At 42.1% G+C, this 20801-nt stretch overlaps 3 protein-coding genes across 3 annotated transcripts in view; all 3 read left to right on the forward strand.

Moving 5' to 3' along the window:
* The window catches only part of LOC143130550 (galactosylgalactosylxylosylprotein 3-beta-glucuronosyltransferase 2-like), a 101969-nt gene extending 95975 nt beyond the window's left edge, over nt 1-5994 (forward strand). Inside the window, exons 5-7 of the transcript XR_012987997.1 lie at nt 4731-5021; nt 5135-5347; nt 5590-5994. The gene's annotated coding sequence lies outside the window, so the exon portion shown is untranslated. The remainder of the gene's footprint in view (nt 1-4730; nt 5022-5134; nt 5348-5589) is intronic.
* A 238-nt stretch (nt 5995-6232) lies between these two features.
* LOC143130572 (uncharacterized) lies at nt 6233-7090 on the forward strand. Its single transcript, XM_076289996.1, has one exon. It carries the CDS (start codon nt 6293-6295, stop codon nt 6971-6973), a length of 681 nt encoding a protein of 226 aa, XP_076146111.1. The 5' UTR covers nt 6233-6292; the 3' UTR covers nt 6974-7090.
* Nucleotides 7091-11114: 4024 nt separating this feature from the next.
* Nucleotides 11115-20776, forward strand: LOC143119159 (B-cell receptor CD22-like; the record flags this gene model as incomplete). Its single annotated transcript, XM_076280457.1, has 9 exons — nt 11115-11283; nt 11354-11611; nt 11702-11968; nt 12101-12181; nt 12457-12494; nt 12625-12705; nt 12861-12968; nt 19650-19896; nt 20502-20776. Coding segments are annotated over 9 exons (1524 nt in total), but the record flags the coding sequence as incomplete, so codon positions are not given.
* Between the last annotated feature and the right edge of the window lie 25 nt (nt 20777-20801).

Consider the following 20801-nt stretch of genomic DNA (forward strand, 5'->3'; position numbering starts at 1 on the left):
TAGCTTAATAAAAATGATACAAATAATTATTTTTTAAAACTAAGATTCATTGGCCTTGGCTCATTTTCTGTGAGGAACATAAATCAGAAAACATTTTCAATGAACCCCCCCTGCATACCCCCCCTTCACATTTATATTACACACAGGATGTTCGGGTCCACTGGACCCGGAACTAGTTAAAGTGTGGAAATCATAGGTCCTGTGTGTGTGTGTGTGTGTCAGTGTGTCAGAGGGTTTTGATGGTGATGCAGAGCAAATAGTTTCAGAAAGTGAGGATAACATTTCTGAAAAATTAGAGTCCGACACTGAGTTTGAAGAGGAGGATAAGCATCAGCCAGCTCCGAAATGTAAAAGAGCCTCAGGACTAGCCCTTCAGCAGCCAGGACAAGCCTGCAAGCAGCCAGCCCCAGGATCATCCAGTGAGCAGCCAGGACCAGCCCGCAAGCAGCCAGGACCAGCCTGTGAGCAGCCGGGACCAGCCCGCAAGCAGCCAGGACCAGGACCAGCCGTGCAAGCAGCTAGCCCCAGGACCATCCCGTGAGCAGCCAGGACCAGCCCGTGATCAGCCAGGACCAGCCCACAAGCAGCCAGCCCCAGGACCAGCCGTGCAAGCAGCCAGTCCCAGGACCAGCCGTGCAAGCAGCTAGCCCCAGGACCATCCCGTGAGCAGCCAGGACCAGCCCGCAAGCAGCCAGGACCAGCCTGTGAGCAGCCGGGACCAGCCCAGAAGCAGCCTGCAAGCAGCCAGAACCAGGACCAGCCCACAAGCAGCCAGGACCAGCCCGTGATCAGCCAAGACCAGCCCGCAAGCAGCCAGGACCAGCCTGTGATCAGCCAGGACCAGCCCGCAAGCAGCCAGGACCAGGACCAACCTGTGAGCAGCCAGGACCAGCCCTCAAGCAGCCAGCCCCAGGACCAACCCGTGAGCCTTAGGACTAGCCCGTCAGCCTACATCGAAACGCAAGCGAACCTCAGGACCAGCCCACCAGCACAGCCCCAGGACCGGCCAATAAGCAGCAAGCCACAGGACCAGCTCGTCAATCAGCTTCAAAACGCAAACAGGCCTCAAGACCAGACCGTGAGCAGCCAGCCATAGGACCAGCCTGTCAGCCAGCTCTGAAACGCAAGCGAACCTCAGGACCAGCCCGCCAGCAGCCAGCCCCAGGACCAGCCGATGAGCAGCAAGCTGCAGGACCAGCCGTTGAGCAGCCAGCCATAGAACCAGCCATTGAGCAGCCAGACATTGGACTCGACTGTCAGCAGCTTGCAAATGACAACATATGGATGTCAAAAAATGGTAGAATTGAATGGTCTTCCTGATCGATCAAGAAATGAACCCCCCTGCATGGCTGCCAATGTGATTTGGATGCTACCAGGACCTACTGTACATGCTCGATGTCTTGTGCATGTAACTCATGCACAAGACATCAATTCTTCTTTTTACCTTTTCATGCCATCCCCTATCAAAAAATACATATGCAATACACACACAGTGAGACTCTGCCCCTCATGTGTGGTATAGTCTGGTATAAAATTGCTGTGTTCAATGGCTTCAATGTGTTGTTCAGACAGATGTTATTGAGTATGTTCAATTTCTAATGAAATTCAAATAAATAAAACTTGCTTCATTTGTACAATTGTTGATTATTTTCCAGTTATGCCTGTTTTATGATGCATTTCCTTATTTTGTTACATTTTAATACAAAAATAAACAAAAACGAGTGGCACTTCTATTCATAATTGTGATTTAACAAAGGTAAAGGCAACACATTTAACATATGTGTTGTTTATATTACTTGCAATTGGGATGAAGTAACCATCTAGTAAGTATTTAAAAAAAAAAAGTTTGATTATGTTGAATTAAAAGGCCTAAAATGCAATGGGTCCACCAGACCCAGCAGCACCTCCTGTGTAACAAAAAAACGAACACCCTATGAGGGTTAAAAAACACTGATCTATCTATCTATCTATCTATCTATCTATCTATCTATCTATCTTTGCAGTTCAACATCACCTGAGCACTAAATGTATGTTTTTTTACATTAATGCAGGAAAGGCACACAATGTGTTTTGAAGGCATATGCATGTTGGTGGCATTTCTTCACCTAAATCTGCTAGGTAAAGTGGAATAAACGACTACTTTGATTCCTTAGTGATTTTTTTGGGGTAAGGCTATTTGCACCCCTGGTACAATTAGCAGTGTATTCTGTTCGTACCCTGGTGCAATTAGAAGTAAATTCTATTCGTACCCCCATCTGGTACAAATATCAATGCTATTCGTACCCTGGTGCACACAGCAATGTGTTCTATTAATAGCCCGTCTGGTACAAATATCAGTGTATGTTATTTGCTCCCCTGTGCATTTACTCTGTCATATTGATCACACAATGTAATAAAAAAAAAAAAACGACCAACATGTTTTTGTTGTGACGTCACAGGGTGTGAATAGCTCAGCTGTGTAATAGGCACTCTGAATAAGGTATGCTGTTTGCATCAATGTATAGTTAGAAGTGGATGCTATTCGTACCCTGGTGTACATAGTATGCTATTTACACCCTGGTGCATGAACTAGCAAATTGTTGCAATCAAAACTTCCGTTTCTTGTTCAAATTGCGCGCCTTCTCTCCAGAGACGTTGGTACATGTGTGCTCTCACTCTGCCAAATCGCATCATACAGGAACTGAACCCCGGTCTCCCATGTATAAGCTGTCTCTGTGACCACTGCACTATCTACTTCCACATCTAGATGGAAGTAAACTTGGGCAGCCGTGGCCTACTGGTTAGCGCTTCGAACTTGTAACCGGAGGGTTGCCGTTTCTAACCCCGACCAGTAGGCACGGCTGAAGTGCCCTTGAGCAAGGCTCCTAGGCACCTAACCCCTCACTGCTCCCTGAGCGCCGCTGTTGTTGCAGGCAGCTCACTGAGCCGGGATTAGTATGTGCTTCACCTCACTGTGTCTTCACTGTGTGCTGAGTGTGTTTCACTAATTCATGGATTGGGATAAATGCAGAGACCAAATTTCCCTCAGGGGATCAAAAGAGTATATATATACTTAACTTATAGTTTATAGGCCTGAGCGTCATATTCACAAAATTTCGGTAAATTAACAAACTGACGGTTGTATGTGTTCACTGAACGAAGATTATTAAAACTAGATGTACCGCAGAGCGGTACAAAATATGACCGCCGCCCAGTCCAGCACATTTTTTCCACAAAAAGAAATCACGCTGAAAGGCCTATATGATTCTAACTGTCTCACTAAATTGCATTATCCACACTCAATTCTCACTGGTATCTGCTAGACAACAAGTACCAAAACATGATTAGTTCATAGATTTCACATGTAAAATTCATTTTATACAACCCCACCTCCATCTTGCGTGTTCATAATTATGAGAAATTCTTGATTGTTTGTGTTATGTTTATGTTATGTGTGTGGGTGTGTGTGTGTGTGTGAGTGTGTGTGTGTGTGTGTGTGTGTGTGTGTGTGTGTGTGCGTGCCTGCGTATGTGCCTGTGCATGGAAGCGTACATATGTCTACTGTGTGAGTATGTGTCATGATTACTGTGAATGTGTGTGTGTGTGTGTGTGTATCTGTTTGTGCACATGTGTGCACATGAACTGGGCTAACATGACCCCTGGAGGCAAATATACGGAAAAAATGGTCATCCTAGGCCCTACAGTTCTCAAGATATTCACAGAGAACTGTGTCTGGCCTACCCTCCTTTCGGGGGGTCCAGTCCAGCGGGGGGGCTACAGATCAAAACGAAAAATGACAGTTCCATGCTATCCATGTGGGGGTACATGCCCACCAAGTTTTGTGTACCCCGGTCTTTCAGTGTCCCGGGAATCCTTGTTGGTGTACGTCACTAAATGTACACATAAATTGTTTTATTGTAAGGCCCCCCATGAACGAAAGTACACAAAACTTGGCATGCATTCGGAGGGTGTCATAATGATCCTACACTTTCAATTTCGTGCAGTTTTGACTATGTTAGGTCACAGATACCTGCGATTACAACACCTCATTTTTACTTTTTTGTGTTTAACTAGGTGGCGCTATACATGAAATGAGTGGTTATGGAATGGGTTGACATGGCCCCTTGAGATCAACATACAAAAAAAAAATGGTCCTCCTAAACCTTACGGTTCTCGAGATATTCACAGAAAACTGTGTCTGCCCTACCCTCCTTTCGGGGGGTGCAGTCCAGCGGGGGGGCTACAGATCAAAACGAAAAACGATGGTTCCATGCTATCCATATGGGGTTACATGCCCACCAAGTTTCGTCTACCCCGGTCTTTCAGTGTCCCGGGAATCATTGACAGAAATTTGGACATGCGAAAAAGAAAAGAAAAAAAAAAAAAAAAAATCTGACTAAACCTATATGAACGCCGCTTCGCTGCACGGCGGTCATAATAAAACACAACTTTTCAATCTAAAACTTAATTTGAACATATATTAGTGCCGAAACTTTTCAGAATTCTTCACTTTCTGCTGACGAAAAAACGAATGTTGAATGTTTTTTGTGCACATGAGCAACGTCTTTTTGTTGTTATGTCACAGGGTGTGAATAGCTCAGCTGTGTGGCCATGGCTATAGGTAACAGGGGTGTAAATAAAAAAAAATTCAGATTTCTCACACATACCTTTACAATCTTAATTGTATTTCCCAAATGGTAACTTGAGTCACTAGTATTGAATTTGTGTTTTGTTGCCATCGACCCTTTTAGCTGTGCAGTGTGGTGAGAGTGTGACATACTCCACCACTACAATCTGTGGTCTTAAAGGAGCATCAGTGATCCTGCCCTGCACATTTGAAGGTCACCCAATCCTGTACTTTAGAAGAGGAGAATGGTACAAAGACAGTAGAGAGAGAGTCAAAGAACAAAGCTACTCTGAATATCCTGACTGCTGCCTAAACATAGACAAACTTACAGATGATCACAATGGTGTTTATCACTTCAAGACGCTCTATGACAACTTGATGACAAAGACTCCTGGGATTACAGTGACTATTACCGGTACTGCTCAGCATGGGAATTCAAAATCATTATATGCTATTTTATCAGACCTATCATTTTTGTTGATGTTGGTGAGTCATTATATTTCAACTTTTGATTTTTACTATAATCAGATATGAAAGTAAAGGAAGTTGATGCAGGGGATGAGAATCAGACTAAAGTGACCTGCAGCACCTCCTGCAGCTTGGGCTCTGACCTTCAGTATGTCTGGTACAAGAATGGACAGACTCTACAAGACAAAACCACAGCCTCCATACTAGTCTATGAAGTGGCCAGTTACTCCTGTGCTGTGAAAGGTTATGAAGCTCTACGCTCCCCTGCAAAGTGTAAGTGCAGAACACCTTCAGTGTATTGGCTTAGAACCTCTTTTCAGTTAGTAAATACTTTATATTTGTGCTTTGTTCCATATTTGTTCAGTGGTTTATTTAATCTGACAACTTTGTATGTTTTTAATATGACAAAGTCAGATAACTCGGTGGAAGCCTTAACATACACAGCATAAAACTACACAGTACATAGATCTGATTAATATGGCTTTTGGTGCTCTTGTTGGGATGTATGATTATAGGTGTTCCCGATAAAAAGTGCTGGGGTGTGACCTACTCCTATGAGAATATCTGTGTATTATTGGGCTCATCGGTGGACATTCCCTGCACTTACTTACATCCAAAACATCAAAGTGTCTACAAAACACTGTGATTTAATAAACAAAAATCTAACAACTCAGAAGATCTCAAGATGTAGGTATTACAGAACAGAGATGGATGGATGGAAAGGTCTGTGGACTTAATTCTATTCCGAGGGATTACGGTAAGCGAATCGCGTCATTTCCTGTTTGTAGTGTCAGAGTGGCTGCTCTCACGCTAGCTTGCTCCTGTTTTCTTTCCACGTAATCCACTTAAATTAGACTACACCTAGGTTTTATTTACGTAAAAACTCCACTCTTAACCACTCGTGTAGCCAATTCACTTGTCTAATATAATTCACTTGTCTAATCTATCTTAAGGACGATGGCAGGGTCCTCTGCTGCCCCTGCCTCTCCTATTTCCGATTCTCTCCGTTGCCCGGCGTGTCACATGCTAGCTAACTCTTCAGCCTCCTTTAGTGGACATGCTACTTGTAAAAAATGCAGACTAATAGCTAACTTGGAGGCGAGGATAGGTGAACTAGAGAATCGTATCCACACACTGGATCAGATTAGCAAACAGCTAGTGGCAGAACCTTTGGTAAATTGTGTGGATGCACCAGCCGACTGCACAGTTAGCGCAACCATGACAGCCCCCTCGCAGCAAGGGGATAGTTCTTGGGTGACTGTTAGGGGAGCCAGACCCAAGCGAAAGCAGCCCGTTGGGCCTGTTTCGCCTGGATCTAAATCCAAACGAAGGAAGCCCACTGCTAACCACCAACCTATTCATGTTTCTAATAGATTCTCCCCCCTAGCTAGAGAAACCGAGAAACCTGCTACTCTGGTCATTGGCGCTTCTACTATACGAAACGTGATGCTAGCGACTCCATCGGCCATAGTAAAATCGATATCTGGGGCCAGAGCTAACGACATCGAATCAAATTTGAAAGTGCTGGCTAAAGCTAATCGTAAATACTCGAAAATAGTTATCCACACTGGCACTAATGACGTCCGATTGCGTCAATCGGAGATCACCATACAAAACTTTATCTCCGTGTGCAGGTTCGCGCAACAGATGTCTGACTCTGTAACTTTCTCTGGACCCATACCCATTAAAAGAGGTGATGAAATGCTCAGCAGAATTTCGGACCTCAACCGATGGCTGTCAAAGTGGTGTGCCAATAACAATGTGGGCTTCATAGATAACTTTAGCTCCTTCTGGGGGAAACCTGGACTGTTGAAAAGAGACGGTATCCATCCCACATGGGAGGGTACTGCCCTCCTTTCAAGGAACACAGACCGTCACTTAACCGAGGCTAGTTCCTGACGAACCAGAGATCCAGGAAGCAGAGATAAGGTCTTACACAGATCTCTGCCGTCCTAACAGTCACCCAGGTATACAGGGCACACAAGGCCAAATAGAGAGCGTGTCTGTACCAAGACTGTCAACTCTTACTCGACCCACTAGGGGAATTATTCGTAGCAATCTTATTACGATAAAAACTTCTTCGGTGAAGCAAATTCCTCCAAAAACGCAACTTACACTTGCTTTACTTAATATTCGATCACTGTCAAGTAAAACTGCCTTGGTTAATGAAATTATTACTGACAATCATATAGATGTTATGTGTCTTACTGAAACCTGGCTTAAACCAGATGAATACCTTCCATTAAATGAGTCTACACCTCCCTCCCATTTGAATTATCATGTACCACGCCACACTGGCAGGGGAGGTGGAGTAGCTACAATCTATCTATCTAGTCTTCTCACATCTCCCAAGCTCACACACAAGTTTAAATCTTTTGAAGTTCTAGTCCTCAATTTTTTACCGCCAGACTGGAAAACTAATCAGCCTGTAACTGTGGTCACATTGTACAGACCCCCTGGCCCCTACACTGATTTCTTAGAGGAATTTTCTGATTTCCTTTCTACTTTAACTATCCAAACAGAAAAAATACTTATATTGGGTGATTTTAATATTCATATGGATAATGTGCACGATTGTCTCACAATTGCATTTCAATCCCTAATTGACCATGTCGGGTTCTGCCAAAATGTTAATTCGCCCACGCACCGACATAACCATACTATTGATCTAGTCTTATCATACGGCATAAACATAGAGCAGTTAACAATCTTGCCACAACACCCGACCTTAACTGACCACCATCTAATTACTTTTACAATGACATTACAACATGCAGTACCCAATTTAGCTGAATACTACAGCCGCGGCTTATCTGAAAAAACTAATGCAGACTTTCTAGAAAAAATTTCGCTTACGCTTGCCCCATTCCGGACTCATGTAGTAGGCCTATCAGAAGGCCCATTCCTTAATCCAGCCGAGGTCGACTTGTTAACTGATAATGTGATGAACTCATTACGCTCAACCCTTGATTCAGTAGCACCACTCAAAAAGAGAATGAGAAAACAAGTAAGGCGTGCTCCATGGTATACCACACAGACAAAAACACTCAAACGAACAGCGCGTAAACTTGAACAAAAATGGCGTACCACTAAATTGGAAGTTTTTCGCCAAGCATGGAAAGATAGCCTTATCACCTACAAAAAAGCACTCAACGAAGCCAAGTCAACTTACTACTCCTCGCTGATCGAAGAAAACAAAAACAATACAAAATTTCTCTTTACCACAATCTCCCGCCTGACGAAGAACCACACCGAAGTAACCGAATCTATCCCTATTTGCCTAAACAGTAATGACTTCATGAACTTTTTCAATGACAAAATTGAAACAATTAGAGATAAGATTAATATCCAGTCAGTCTCACCAAATATTTATACTCCATTGCTGAACGGTAGCGAAAACATAATTGAATCACAGATGAGACGAACAACGTTGAATTCATTTACACCTATTGACATATTAGACCTCACTTCCACAATCTCTTCATCAAAATCTACAACTAGTCTACTAGATCCTATTCCTACTCATCTTCTGAAGACTGCTCTTCCTTTGTTGGATAATGCTTTGCTCCAGATTATAAATAACTCACTGCTATCAGGCCATGTACCACAGTCGTTTAAGTTATCTGTCATTAAGCCATCCCTCAAAAAGCCTACCCTTGACCCTAACAACCTGGCCAACTATAGGCCTATATCTAATCTCCCTTTTTTGTCAAAAATACTAGAAAAAATAGTGTCGAAACAAATTGGTACCTTCTTGCATATGAATAAAATCCAAGAATTATATCAGTCTGGTTTCAGAGCTCACCACAGTACTGAATCAGCCTTAGTTAAAGTTTTTAATGACCTCCTCATCGCTGCCGATAATGGACATATATCAATATTGGTCCTCCTGGACCTCAGTGCTGCCTTTGACACCATAGACCACAACATACTACTCCACAGGCTTGAACATTCGATAGGCATTAAAGACTCAGCACTCGCTTGGTTTAGATCATACCTTTCCAACCGCAGACAATTTGTACAGGTTCACAATGAACCATCTACCCAGACTATGGTAAAATATGGGGTGCCTCAAGGCTCAGTACTAGGGCCCCTGTTATTTTCTCTCTATATGCTTCCTCTAGGCTCAGAAATTAGGAAACACGGCATTAAATTTCATTCTTATGCAGACGATACACAACTATACCTTTCCATAAAACCTGACGAATTGACTCCGTTAGCCAAACTTGACACATGTATACGAGACATAAAGACATGGATGACAAACAATTTCCTGCTTTTGAACTCAGATAAAACAGAAGTCATGGTTTTAGGTCCTAAAAAGATGAGGGATATCCTATCCTCATCACAGGCTACATTTACTGATCTCCGACTATCCTCATCCACATGTGTTAAAAATCTAGGAGTTACAATTGACCAAGACCTATCACTAAGTAATCACATAAAACAGATTACCAAAGTTTCATTCTATCATTTAAGGAACATTTCAAAGATAAGGAAGTCTTTATCCCTACCAGACGCTGAGAAATTAATCCATGCTTTTGTCACCTCAAGGATTGATTATTGCAATGCTCTATACGCTGGCTGCAATAACACCTGTCTAAAGAGCTTACAGCTTATACAAAATGCAGCTGCTCGCACACTCACTAGAACTAAAAAATATGAACATATTTCCCCTATCCTGGCATCTCTACACTGGCTGCCTGTTAGAAGTCGCATTGACTTCAAAATATTACTTCTAACATACAAAGCCATTAATGGCCAGGCACCAGAATATATTAAAGATCTCCTAGTTCCATATAACCCACCCAGACCGCTACGATCACAGAATACTGGCCTTCTTGTAATTCCAAGAATCTCAAAAACTACAGTAGGAGGCAGAGCTTTCAGCTATCGCGCACCCCTCCTCTGGAATAATCTTCCTACCTCAATTCGACTAGCAGACACCCTCCCTATTTTTAAGTCTAGACTTAAAACATACCTCTTTACTGCCTCCCATAGTTAGGTATGGTGCGTGGAAATTCACCCACCTCAGGGTTTTTTGGAATGGACCACCCTGCTGAGTCCTCGTGTGACTGGCACCCCAGTCGCACGTGCGATGGTGGTCACTGACCATACCTGCGCTGGTGTCGACTACCCCTCACCATGCCTTAGTTATGCTGCTATAGCATAGTGCTGTCATGGACTTTTCATGTGTCACGCCGTACAACCCCCCCCCTCTCCTCTCCCCCCTTCTCTCTCTCTCTCTCTCAACTCTCCCTCTCTTGCCTATTCCCACCATGGTATACTGTAACAATATATAGTACTACTGATTACTTATTGACATTAACCATTCTGATTTTCAGTAATACTAACCCACTCTACATCTCTCTTTCTTCCCCCTTACTGTACCTCACTTGTGAGGTATATCATCACCAGCCATCAACCATCCGTGTGTTGGCCCTCCTCTCACCCATCTCACCTGAAGTCCCATCCTCGACTGCCCTATTACTGCCCCCTATCTGGACTCCTGGCCCGTACAGCCTAGCGACCCACCACCAGCCTATGACAACTCTGCCTGGATTACTGGCCCATCCACCAACCCACCACATGCCCCTCGGAAACTCCCTTCCCCTGGACAATCCCAATGCTGGACTATTGAACTTTCTGTCACTAAATCAGGAATAACGAATTACCATAACGGATACGTAATCATCCCACCTCTTGTAACTTTCAGCTCAAGTGCTTAACACCATGTCTTATTCTCTACACCCGACTATCATATGCATTTGTCATGTATACAGACCTTACTGTCATGTACTGACCCTAGGCAGATGGGTCAGGCCCTTGAGTCGTGGATCTGCTCGAGGTTTCTTCCTATATATATCTCCAATTCTAGGGAGTTTTTCCTCGCCCCTGTTACCCATGGGCCTCTCTCTTGCTTTCCTTTTCTTCCTTTCTTTCCTTCTTTCTCTGATTGCCTACATTCTGTAAAGCGCCATGATACATGTGTTATGTTTTGGCGCTCTATAAGCACAATAAATTGAATTGAATTGAATTGTCTGAAAAGTACAGAAATCATGTGGAATATCTTGGAAACAAAAAGAGCAGTTGCACTCTGAGACTGAAAGCCATCAGAGTCAGTCACTCTGGAGAATATGTCTTCAGAGTTACAACCACAGAAGGAGAAAGTTACTCTGGATTACCTGGAGTCAACGTATCTGTAACAGGTAAACTGTTTACCTCCATTTTTCCTACAATAGTTAATTGTCTTGTCTCTTAATATATTGTATCTTCCAGCTCTGCAGGTGTTCATACCTCCTGAAGCTGTGACAGAAGGAGAGAGAGTGACCCTTACCTGCGATACTACCTGTACTCTAAGTAACGACCCCATCTTCATCTGGTACAAGAATGGACAGCCTGTGACCTATAAACACACAACCAGAGACAACAAGCTGCATCTAAACCCAGTCAGCAGTGAGGATGCAGGCAGTTACTCCTGTTCTGTTAGAGGACATGAGAGTCTCTCATCAACTGCTGTCTTTCTCAACGTGAGACGTAAGTAAACAGATCTGCATGATTCAATAGACAAGCCAAATGTATTTATTAAAAATAAACTATAACCTGGCTGCACATATGTTTTAACAGACAGGCCAACACATGTCTCAGTTTCCATCAGTCCCTCTGATGGAATAAAGGAGGGGACTTCAGTGACTCTGACCTGCAGCAGTGATGCCAACCCACCAGTGCACACCTACGCCTGGTACATGAAGAGTGGAGCTGAATCTCTTGTTAGGGGCAAAGGGGAGAGCATCAGCTTTAATGTGACCTCTGATACTAGTGGACTTTACTACTGTGAGGCACAGAATGAAGTAGGCTCTCAGAACTCTAATGGAGTTGCTGTTCCTCCCAAAGGTCAGTCTGATGTGGACTCACATTGAAAAGCCACTGTTGCTTGATTGACTTACGTATCATCATGTCAGTCTTTTGTTAAGTATGATGAATGCTATTATGATTATTATGATGAAAAATAGTATGTTTATATAGTCCTACAACAGGGATTTGGCATGTTCATGGCTGTGACGTCAGGAATCATCATAGCCGTGATTCTTGTGCTGGTGTCTGCAGGTAAAAGGCTGAAATTTGTTTTCCTCAGGGGCACACAGTTTTGTAGGTGGTAGTACAAAATATCAGGATATAAACAATTTGTATATGTTTATTATTTATACTGTGCCTCTGTGTGTGTGTGTGTGTGTGTGTGTGTGTGTGTGTGTGTGTGTGTGTGTGTGTGCATTTTCTGTTTATATTTTATATCAAAGGTACTGTGGATAGTACATTATGTGCAGATTGTTTAGGATACTTGTGAAATAAAAATTCTGGATGGTTCCTTGTGTCATATTTAGGATGTAAAATGGCAAGGAAAAACACCACCACAAGAGAGGTATTAAGAATCTATTACATTCTTAAAATATTTTTTTCTTGTTTGATGTAGACTAATGACAAAATGGTTCATTTACACCATGTCTTAATCTTTACAAAATGCAGAATCTTCCACTCTGAATCCTTTACAGGATGTCCATTCTGATGCCCATGATGACACGTACACAGCTCTCAATCCCAAGACCACATTATCTGAGTATGACACACTGCAGGTAAGAGACCATAATAAATGTCTTATTCAGCCTATGTAATCAGCCTGTTTGACTGCTCAGTAAAAGCACTGGAGTAGATACAAAACTCTTTGTGTGTATGTGTGCGTGCGTGCGTGCGTGTGTGCGTGCGTGCATGTGTGTGTGTGTGTTTGCAGAATGTGAGGAGTGTGAGTGACAGAACAGCTCAGGCCTCAGTGTATGAGAATCTGCAGAGAAGAGAGACACACTCTACAGAGATGGAGCTCAAGGATCTCAGGATGAAATGACAACACCAACCATGAGTCTCCTCATTTCTGACTGGTTGGAGTGACAACCTGACTTTGTTACTGGATGCCAATGTCCCTTCTTCCCACCCTCCACAACAAATGTTTTAGCCATGATATATCATTTAGTAATTTACAGTCGCTGTTTTCCTTTAGCATGGTAGACTTGCTGTAACATGTATGGTTCCAGGCTATAGGGGTATGATCCTATTAGTGATGTGTGAATGTGATCAAGACTGTGAAGGCACGATGGCTACATCAGCACCACAGGACCAGAAGCCCACATGAGAGAACTGAACTCAACACACTCTATTATGCTGTGATCTGTGTACTACTGTATTGCTATCACTAGTGATGACTGAGACTGGAGTAGCAGCCTCACTGCTTCTGTTCTGCAATTGTGGAAGTTCTCTTACCAAAAAAGAAAAAACTGCAGTTATAAGACAGTTCGTCTTATCTTCGGTAATATTTTATATATCTTCAAAATAATGTGTGGTCAAAAATCTCAAGGCACACTCTGGTGTGAGAAAACACTGCAGGTTTATTCACGATACCGGACGATAGTGTTACCAGCAACAGCACGTTCCAGTGACACTATGCATTTCCTAGAGCGCCACTGTAGCAAGGCAGCTCACTGCTCTGGGTTAGTGTGTGCTTCACCTCACTGTGTGCTCTGTGTGTTCACTAATTCACGGTTGGGATCAATGCAGAGACCAAATTCCTTGTATACGCAAGTATACTTGGCCTATAAACCTGAGTTACATTTTTACATTTGTGCAGTTATGTCCATCCGCTGTGATATGGCTGGCTCACTCTACTATTCTGTTATCTGTATAAGACTGTATTGTTACTTTAATAGTAATAATTATTACTTATTATTAATTATTGATAATAATTAGCTAATAATTAGCATTGGCTGTGTGTGATGTGGCTGGCTTACTATCTGCCTTCTCGCTTCTCTGATCTGGACACCCTCTTCTGCATCCTCTATGTGTCTGTTTAAATGCTCTGATCCTGAGACCAGTATAGGAAATCTGAATGTAGGCTTACTAAGAAAAGTGTGTGTACTGTGCTGATATTTCTATACTCAGTTTTATTTGTATTTCTTGTCTGATGTTTGAAGTATTCCAGTGTGATAATAACATTTTCTTCTTTTAATAGCATCTTCTATTTGTTTATTTGAGTCTTTTAGTTCTTTCTTTCTCCTACATGTACAATGTAAATGTACATTTCAAAGTGAAAGCTATGTTGGTCTTTCTTTTGTTTATATTTATCATTTCCATGTCCTAATAAACTGAATGCTGTGCTGTGCATAATTTGCATGATATTTGTCTCCAGCAGCATAGGAGTGCAGGCATTTGAAAAGGAGAGGTCTCCTTTTTCACAGCTACTCACTTCTTCATAGCCTTGCATCTTTCGTAACACATGATGATTTTATGTTTAAAAAACAAGAACAAAAGTCAGGCCAGAAGTTCCACATGCAGTTGCTGTATCGTCTGAGAATATGGCTAATTTAATAGTGAAGTGTGGAAGGCTAATTTGACAGAACAAAATCCACTTGGTTAAATAGAGACAAGACAGTCTGTTTTAAATCAGATATGTGCAAACATTTGAAAAATATAATAAATTGTTTTTATTTTGTGTTTAAGTCATTTTAAGGCCATGAGGGTTTTTTTTGTCATGAAGAAAAACAGCTGGATGTGTTGTTTAGAGCAGTGGTTCTTAAACTTTTTGTCTGGCGACCCCCCAAAAAACATGGGCCAAGTCTCGCGACCCTCTTCTCTCCAACCGGCGAAATTTGGTTTTGAAATGTTTTGAGGTAGGCATTGGAAACAGAGGCTGAAAATATCTTCTTTCATAGGTAGGCTATGTCAACACCAAAGCCATTATGTCAATGGCAGCCTTTGACTATAATTCTGCAAATCATTTCAAGACCCCTTCAATATGTTTGGCGACCCCCAGTTTAAGAACCACTGGTTTAGAGGAACAGAGAAGAGACTGAGGCTACGTTTATACGGTAACGATGAAAAGAGAAGACGCAGAAGTGGCGTCTCGTCTTCATTTTTTTATTCGCGTTTAGACGAGCATTCTCAGGGGGAAATCTTTGTTTATATGAAGACGCAAGAGTATGTGATATTCGATTGGATATGCATTCCAGACCGCTGGGTGGTGGAGTGATAGAACCCCGGTACGTCACGCGCAGACATTCTAATTTCACAGTTTAGCCAGAGAGGTAATCAAGGATCTTTGGTTTAGCCGTTTAGACGGAGACGCAACCCGGGTCATCTTCAAAACGCTACACTCTGGAAGGAGTCTTCAGATTTTTGCGTCTTCAAGCCCCGATGGCGGGGTCGCCGTGTAAACGAAAGGCACTTATGATAAAATATTTTGTTGTCTTCCTTCGCAATCGTTCTCATATAAACATATGAATTGGTTTTATAAAATAGAGGGAAAAGGGGTAATATGACCATTTATCACATGACAATGTTACTTTTCAGTTTGTTTGCTCTTGCTGCGGTCACCACAGGGGTCAAGCAAAAGTCATTGCCCAAGACACCAAGAGTCACAATTACTGAATACACTGGCCTGGGGAAATTGTTAATGGTGGACATGACCCATCTTCATTTTTCCAGAACATCCAGATTGTCACATGACAATGTTACTTTTCAGTTTTTTTTTTCTGTTGCTGCGGTCATATTTTTGCACCAGTAGTCAGCATCACCACATGGGCGTCACCACATGGGTCAAGCAGACGTCATCACCAGACACCAAGAGTCACAAAATGGCCTGAGGCAATTGTTAATGGTGGGCCAGGCCCCTCTTCATTTCTCCAGAACATCCAGATTGCCAGTCCGCCCTGCTGTTTAGCACTAATAACATATTTAAAGAACAAGGGTCTCAGTGGTTAAAAACATGACATAAGGAAGTTTGCCTGCCACTGTAGTTTAGCATCTGTGTTGGTTGTATAATAGACGTGATTTCATCTTCAGCACAGGGTCAAAAGCAGGGTTTTTTCATGCATTCACTCTCTTGTGTTAGAGGATGTGAACTGTAGGCTACTGGTCATGTGGTCTGAAGTGCGATAAACTAATTGGAGAGAAAAGGAGAAGAGAAGTGCAGAAAAAAACCCTGTTGGTTGAGGAGAAACAAGAACATCATGGTGAAACTAGCTATGTGCAAATATCTGATACAATCAGGACTTCAAATGAATGAATGCAGTCTATTTACCCTACTAAAATGTTACTTTTCAGTTTGTTTTCTGTTGGTGTGGTCACGTCTCCTGCACCAGCCAGTGATAGAAAGACAGCGCAGCGCAGCTGTTTGTGGGAAAGGAGTGCATGGTCATATGTCAGCAAGGGCCACCGCCATTCTGTAAAAAAAATGCAGAAAGAGAAGTAATTTCTCAGCTTATCGTTTCCACATTCACACGTTCAGTCACTTGTCAAAGGTGCCGTTATTCAGACGTTAGCAGACTCTTTCTTTCTTCATGAGAAGGTAGGTAGGGGTATATTTGTCTTTAAGAGGACTTATATTACATATACATATATATATATAATAAAAGTAATAAAAATATATACGTATGTGTGTGTGTGTGTTTTCTTCTTAACTTGTGATGTTCCAATACTTGTTTTGTTTTTAATCTCTGTTAGCTTGCTTGTTCAGGCTTTTCTGTAGAGTTTCAACATACATATTCTATGTTGTTACTATGAAATGTCTTCTCCAAACATAATCATCATTTATCAATGAACTATGAGAACAGAGTACAATTCCAATCAGCCACAGGTTCAGTTCAATCAATAAATAGGCCCTTACAAGAATAACTGCAATTTTGGACAAACAAATGCATTTACAAGTAATGCAGTTCCAAAATAATGCATTTGTGAACCAAAAAGCAGCCTTTATGACACTTGAAGCTGCAGGGTGTTTTGTGAGGGTCAAATGAAAAGATGCACCTGGTGTTTTCTGTGAACTAGATACAGTACGTCCCAGTTTGTGTTCCACTCTATTGGTACATCTGCTCTTTGGTGTTGCTTCTCATCTTAATGTACTTTATTTATTAACACTAGCATATAATCATTTAGGGTAATTGCCACAAGCTCTGGATTTCAGCATCAGCTGAAAACTAAGGGCTGTATTTTCGGTCACCAGCGCATGGCGTAAAGTTCGTTATTCACTGGCGCGAAGTTGAATTCGTTATTTTGCACCTTTATTTTTTAAGCATTGCGCCCAGGGGTGTGGCAATTAACAACCTAGGGAGGGACCTGGCGCATTGTCTAAAAATCGCTATCATACACCACCTAAACCTGGTCAGAAGTCAATGGCGAGTTGTTCATATGCTATTTTAAGAGCGCATGTCAACAGTCATATTGGCAGGTGCACGCACCATCCTTCTATCATTCATGAACGCACACCAGCGCACGTCCATGCAAAGCATTACAAATTGCACGATTACAATGGTAAACATAATTAGAATAAAGATATTACGAAATACTGTACATCTCATGATGAGTAGTTATTCACCATCATTTGCAAATTGGTAATGACGGTTAAAAGTGATTAGGGGAGAGGCGAGAGACACGTATGGAGCACAGCTGAAGACGCACTGTCACGAGATATAAGCAACTCCTCTGCAGGATAAATGTTGTTTTATTCAGTCATTTGAGCAACATTAGGGTAAGTGTTGCTTTTTCCAGCCTATGTTTTCGATGGTAACCCATTGTCAGTCAATAGTGAAAGTAACTGCATATAACTGTCTTGTCGTTGACTGACTCCTTGGTGAAGTTAGTTTCACTTTGCCAATGAGTTCAAATAATAGACGAGTGCAAATGCGTGAAGGCTATGCTAGATTTTAGTAAAGCATGGTTTAAGAATGACTATTCCATACGGTCTCGCAAGCAGCCTCCTTCAAATGCGCCGTTGAATGCCAAAATACCGATGCATTTATTTGACATATCGCGCGTTGCGCCGTTAAAGGGAATGGCAGATGTCATTCTCATTGGTTTAAAATGATGTTACGCCCCAAACACACCCATATGACTGATTAAAAGACCTAGGAACACCTTGTTACGCCATGCGCTCCACTTTTGAGAACGAAAACCCTCCCAATGTGAACTGGACATCCTACTAAATTTGAATAGACTTTTGACGAGTGACGATGCACTTTAGAATGTCATGATAGGGCCCTAAATGTTTCATTCATCAATGCAGGAAAAGTACAATGTATTTTGAAGGCGTATGCATGTTGGTGCCATTTTTTTCACCTAAACCTGCCAGGTAAAGTGGAACATACTACTACTTTAATTTCTCTAAGATTTCTCACTTATATTTAAGATCTTAATTTTGTCCAAACTTTCAAGATCATAGAATTACTAGGTCACTAGGATTGAATTGATTGTTTGTTGTCATCGACTCTTTCAGCTGTGCAGAGTGGAGGGGGTGTGCTGTATTCCACCACTAGTGTCTGTGGTCTTAAAGGAGCATCAGTGGTGCTGCCCTGCACATATGAATATTCTGGGATTGGTCCCTATATCAGAGGAGAGTGGTATGAAGAGAGGAGTGGGAGAGTCAGAGGACACAGCAACTCTAAGTATCCTGACTGCAGCTTAAAAATAGACAGACTTTCAGATGATCGCTCCGGTGTTTATCAGTTTAGGTTTTATACATTCATTCACAGGAGCTGGATAACAAGCAAACCTGGGATTACAGTGACAGTTGCCGGTACTACTCAGCAAAATAATGCAAAAATATTACGTCATTTTATCAGTAGGCTTAGACTAACTGCTTTTACTAACTTCTGTCTCAATATAATCAGATATAGAAGTAAAGGAAGTTGATGCAGGGGATGAGAATCAGACTAAAGTGACCTGCAGGACCTCCTGCAGTTTGGGCTCTGACCTTCAGTATGTCTGGTACAAGAATGGACAGACTCTACAAGACAGAGTCTTGCGCCTTCATGCTAATCCCAGAAGAGGCCAGTTACTCATGTGCTGTGAAAGGTTATGAAGCTCTACGCTCCCCTGCAAAGTGTAAGTGCAGAACAACTTCAGTGTATTGGCTTAGAACCTCTTTTCAGTTAGAAAGTATATGGTATATTTCTGCTTTGTTCCATATTTGTTCAGTGGTTTATTCCGTCTGGCAACTTCCCCATATACATATTTCAGACAACTAGGTGGAAGCCTTAACACACATAGCATTAATGTGCACAGTACATCTGATTAATATGGCTTTTGGTGCTCTTGTTGGGATGTATGATTATAGGTGTTCCCGATAAAAAGTGCTGGGGTGTGACCTACTCCTATGAGAATATCTGTGTATTATTGGGCTCAGCAGTGGACATTCCCTGCACTTATTTACATCCAAAACATCAAAGTGTCTACAAAACATTTTAGTTTAATAAACAGAAATCTAACAATCACCCAGAAGATCTCAATTTGTCTGATGAGTACAAAAATCATGTGGAATATCTTGGAAACAACAAGAGTAGCTGTGGCCTGAGGCTGAAAGACATCAGAGTCAGTCACTCTGGAGAATATGTCTTCAGGTTTACAACCAAAGAGGGAGAAAGTTACTCTGGATTACCTGGAGTCAACATCTCTGTAACAGGTAAGCTGTTTACCCCCTATTTGCCTACAATAGTTAATTTTATTGTCTCTTAACATATTGTATCTTCCAGCTCTGCAGGTGTTCATACCTCCTGAAGCAGTGACAGAGGGAGAGAGAGTGACCCTCACCTGTGATACTACCTGTACTCTGAGTAAAGACCCCATCTTCATCTGGTACAAGAATGGGCAGCCTGTGATCTATAAACACACAACCAGAGACAACAAGCTGCATCTAAACCCAGTCAGCAGTGAGGATGCAGGCAGTTACTCCTGTTCTGTTAGAGGACATGAGAGTCTCTCAACTGATGTATCTCTCAAAGTGAGACGTAAGTGAACAGATCTGCACTTCTTTACAACTTCCATGTGATGTTTACGTTCTGAAGAAAATTATTTGCAGAGTAAAGCAGCTTTAAAGCAACACCAAAGAACTTTCCCTCTGTCACACACATGCTATTTGTTTATCCAGCACCGGCTTTGCAAATAACAATGTCCATAGACAAGGTAGAATATGTTGCACGATTTATGAAAGTATGATGTATTGCGACATCAGATGCAAGTCAAATTTGTAGTTTCTTATGTCTCATTCCATCGAACTACAGATCCGCTACCCGATCTGGCAAACTTACATAGTGCGGTTATAGCCGATAGAGGGCTGTGAAGCGAATGCATAAGTGCCGTTCACCCTGTTACAAGTTGATGAACCACTGAAACGATTTTGGAAACATTATTTTAAGGTACAAAAAACTCTTTGGTGTTGCTTTAAGATGTGAGTGATGGATGAATAATGAAAAGTGCTGTTGTCACCAAACAGCCCTGAACATTATTTCCCATTCCTTCTTTTGTTAAAACTGTAAATTGCACATTTTAATAAACAAGCCACATTTATTCATCAAAAGGGAACTGTAACCTGGCTGCACACATGTTTTAACAGATAGGCCAACACACGTCTCAGTTTTCATCAGTCCCTCTGATGGAATAAAGGAGGGGACTTCAGTGACTCTGACCTGCAGCAGTGATGCCAACCCACCAGTGCACACCTACACCTGGTACATGAAGAGTGGAAGTGAATCTCTTGTTAGGGGCACAGGGGAGAGTATCAACTTCAATGTGACCTCTGATACCACTGGACTTTACTACTGTGAGGCACAGAATGAAGTAGGCTCTCAGAACTCTACTGATGCTGCAGTTCCGCCCAAAGGTCAGTGAGGTGTAGTTTAACACTAACAGCGGA

This window comes from Alosa pseudoharengus, unplaced genomic scaffold (genome assembly GCF_046254945.1).
Source record: "Alosa pseudoharengus isolate Yale_2024_CS ecotype anadromous, Long Island Sound unplaced genomic scaffold, YU_APseudo_1.1 YU_APseudo_1.1_scf_1, whole genome shotgun sequence".
NCBI lineage: Eukaryota > Metazoa > Chordata > Actinopteri > Clupeiformes > Clupeidae > Alosa > Alosa pseudoharengus.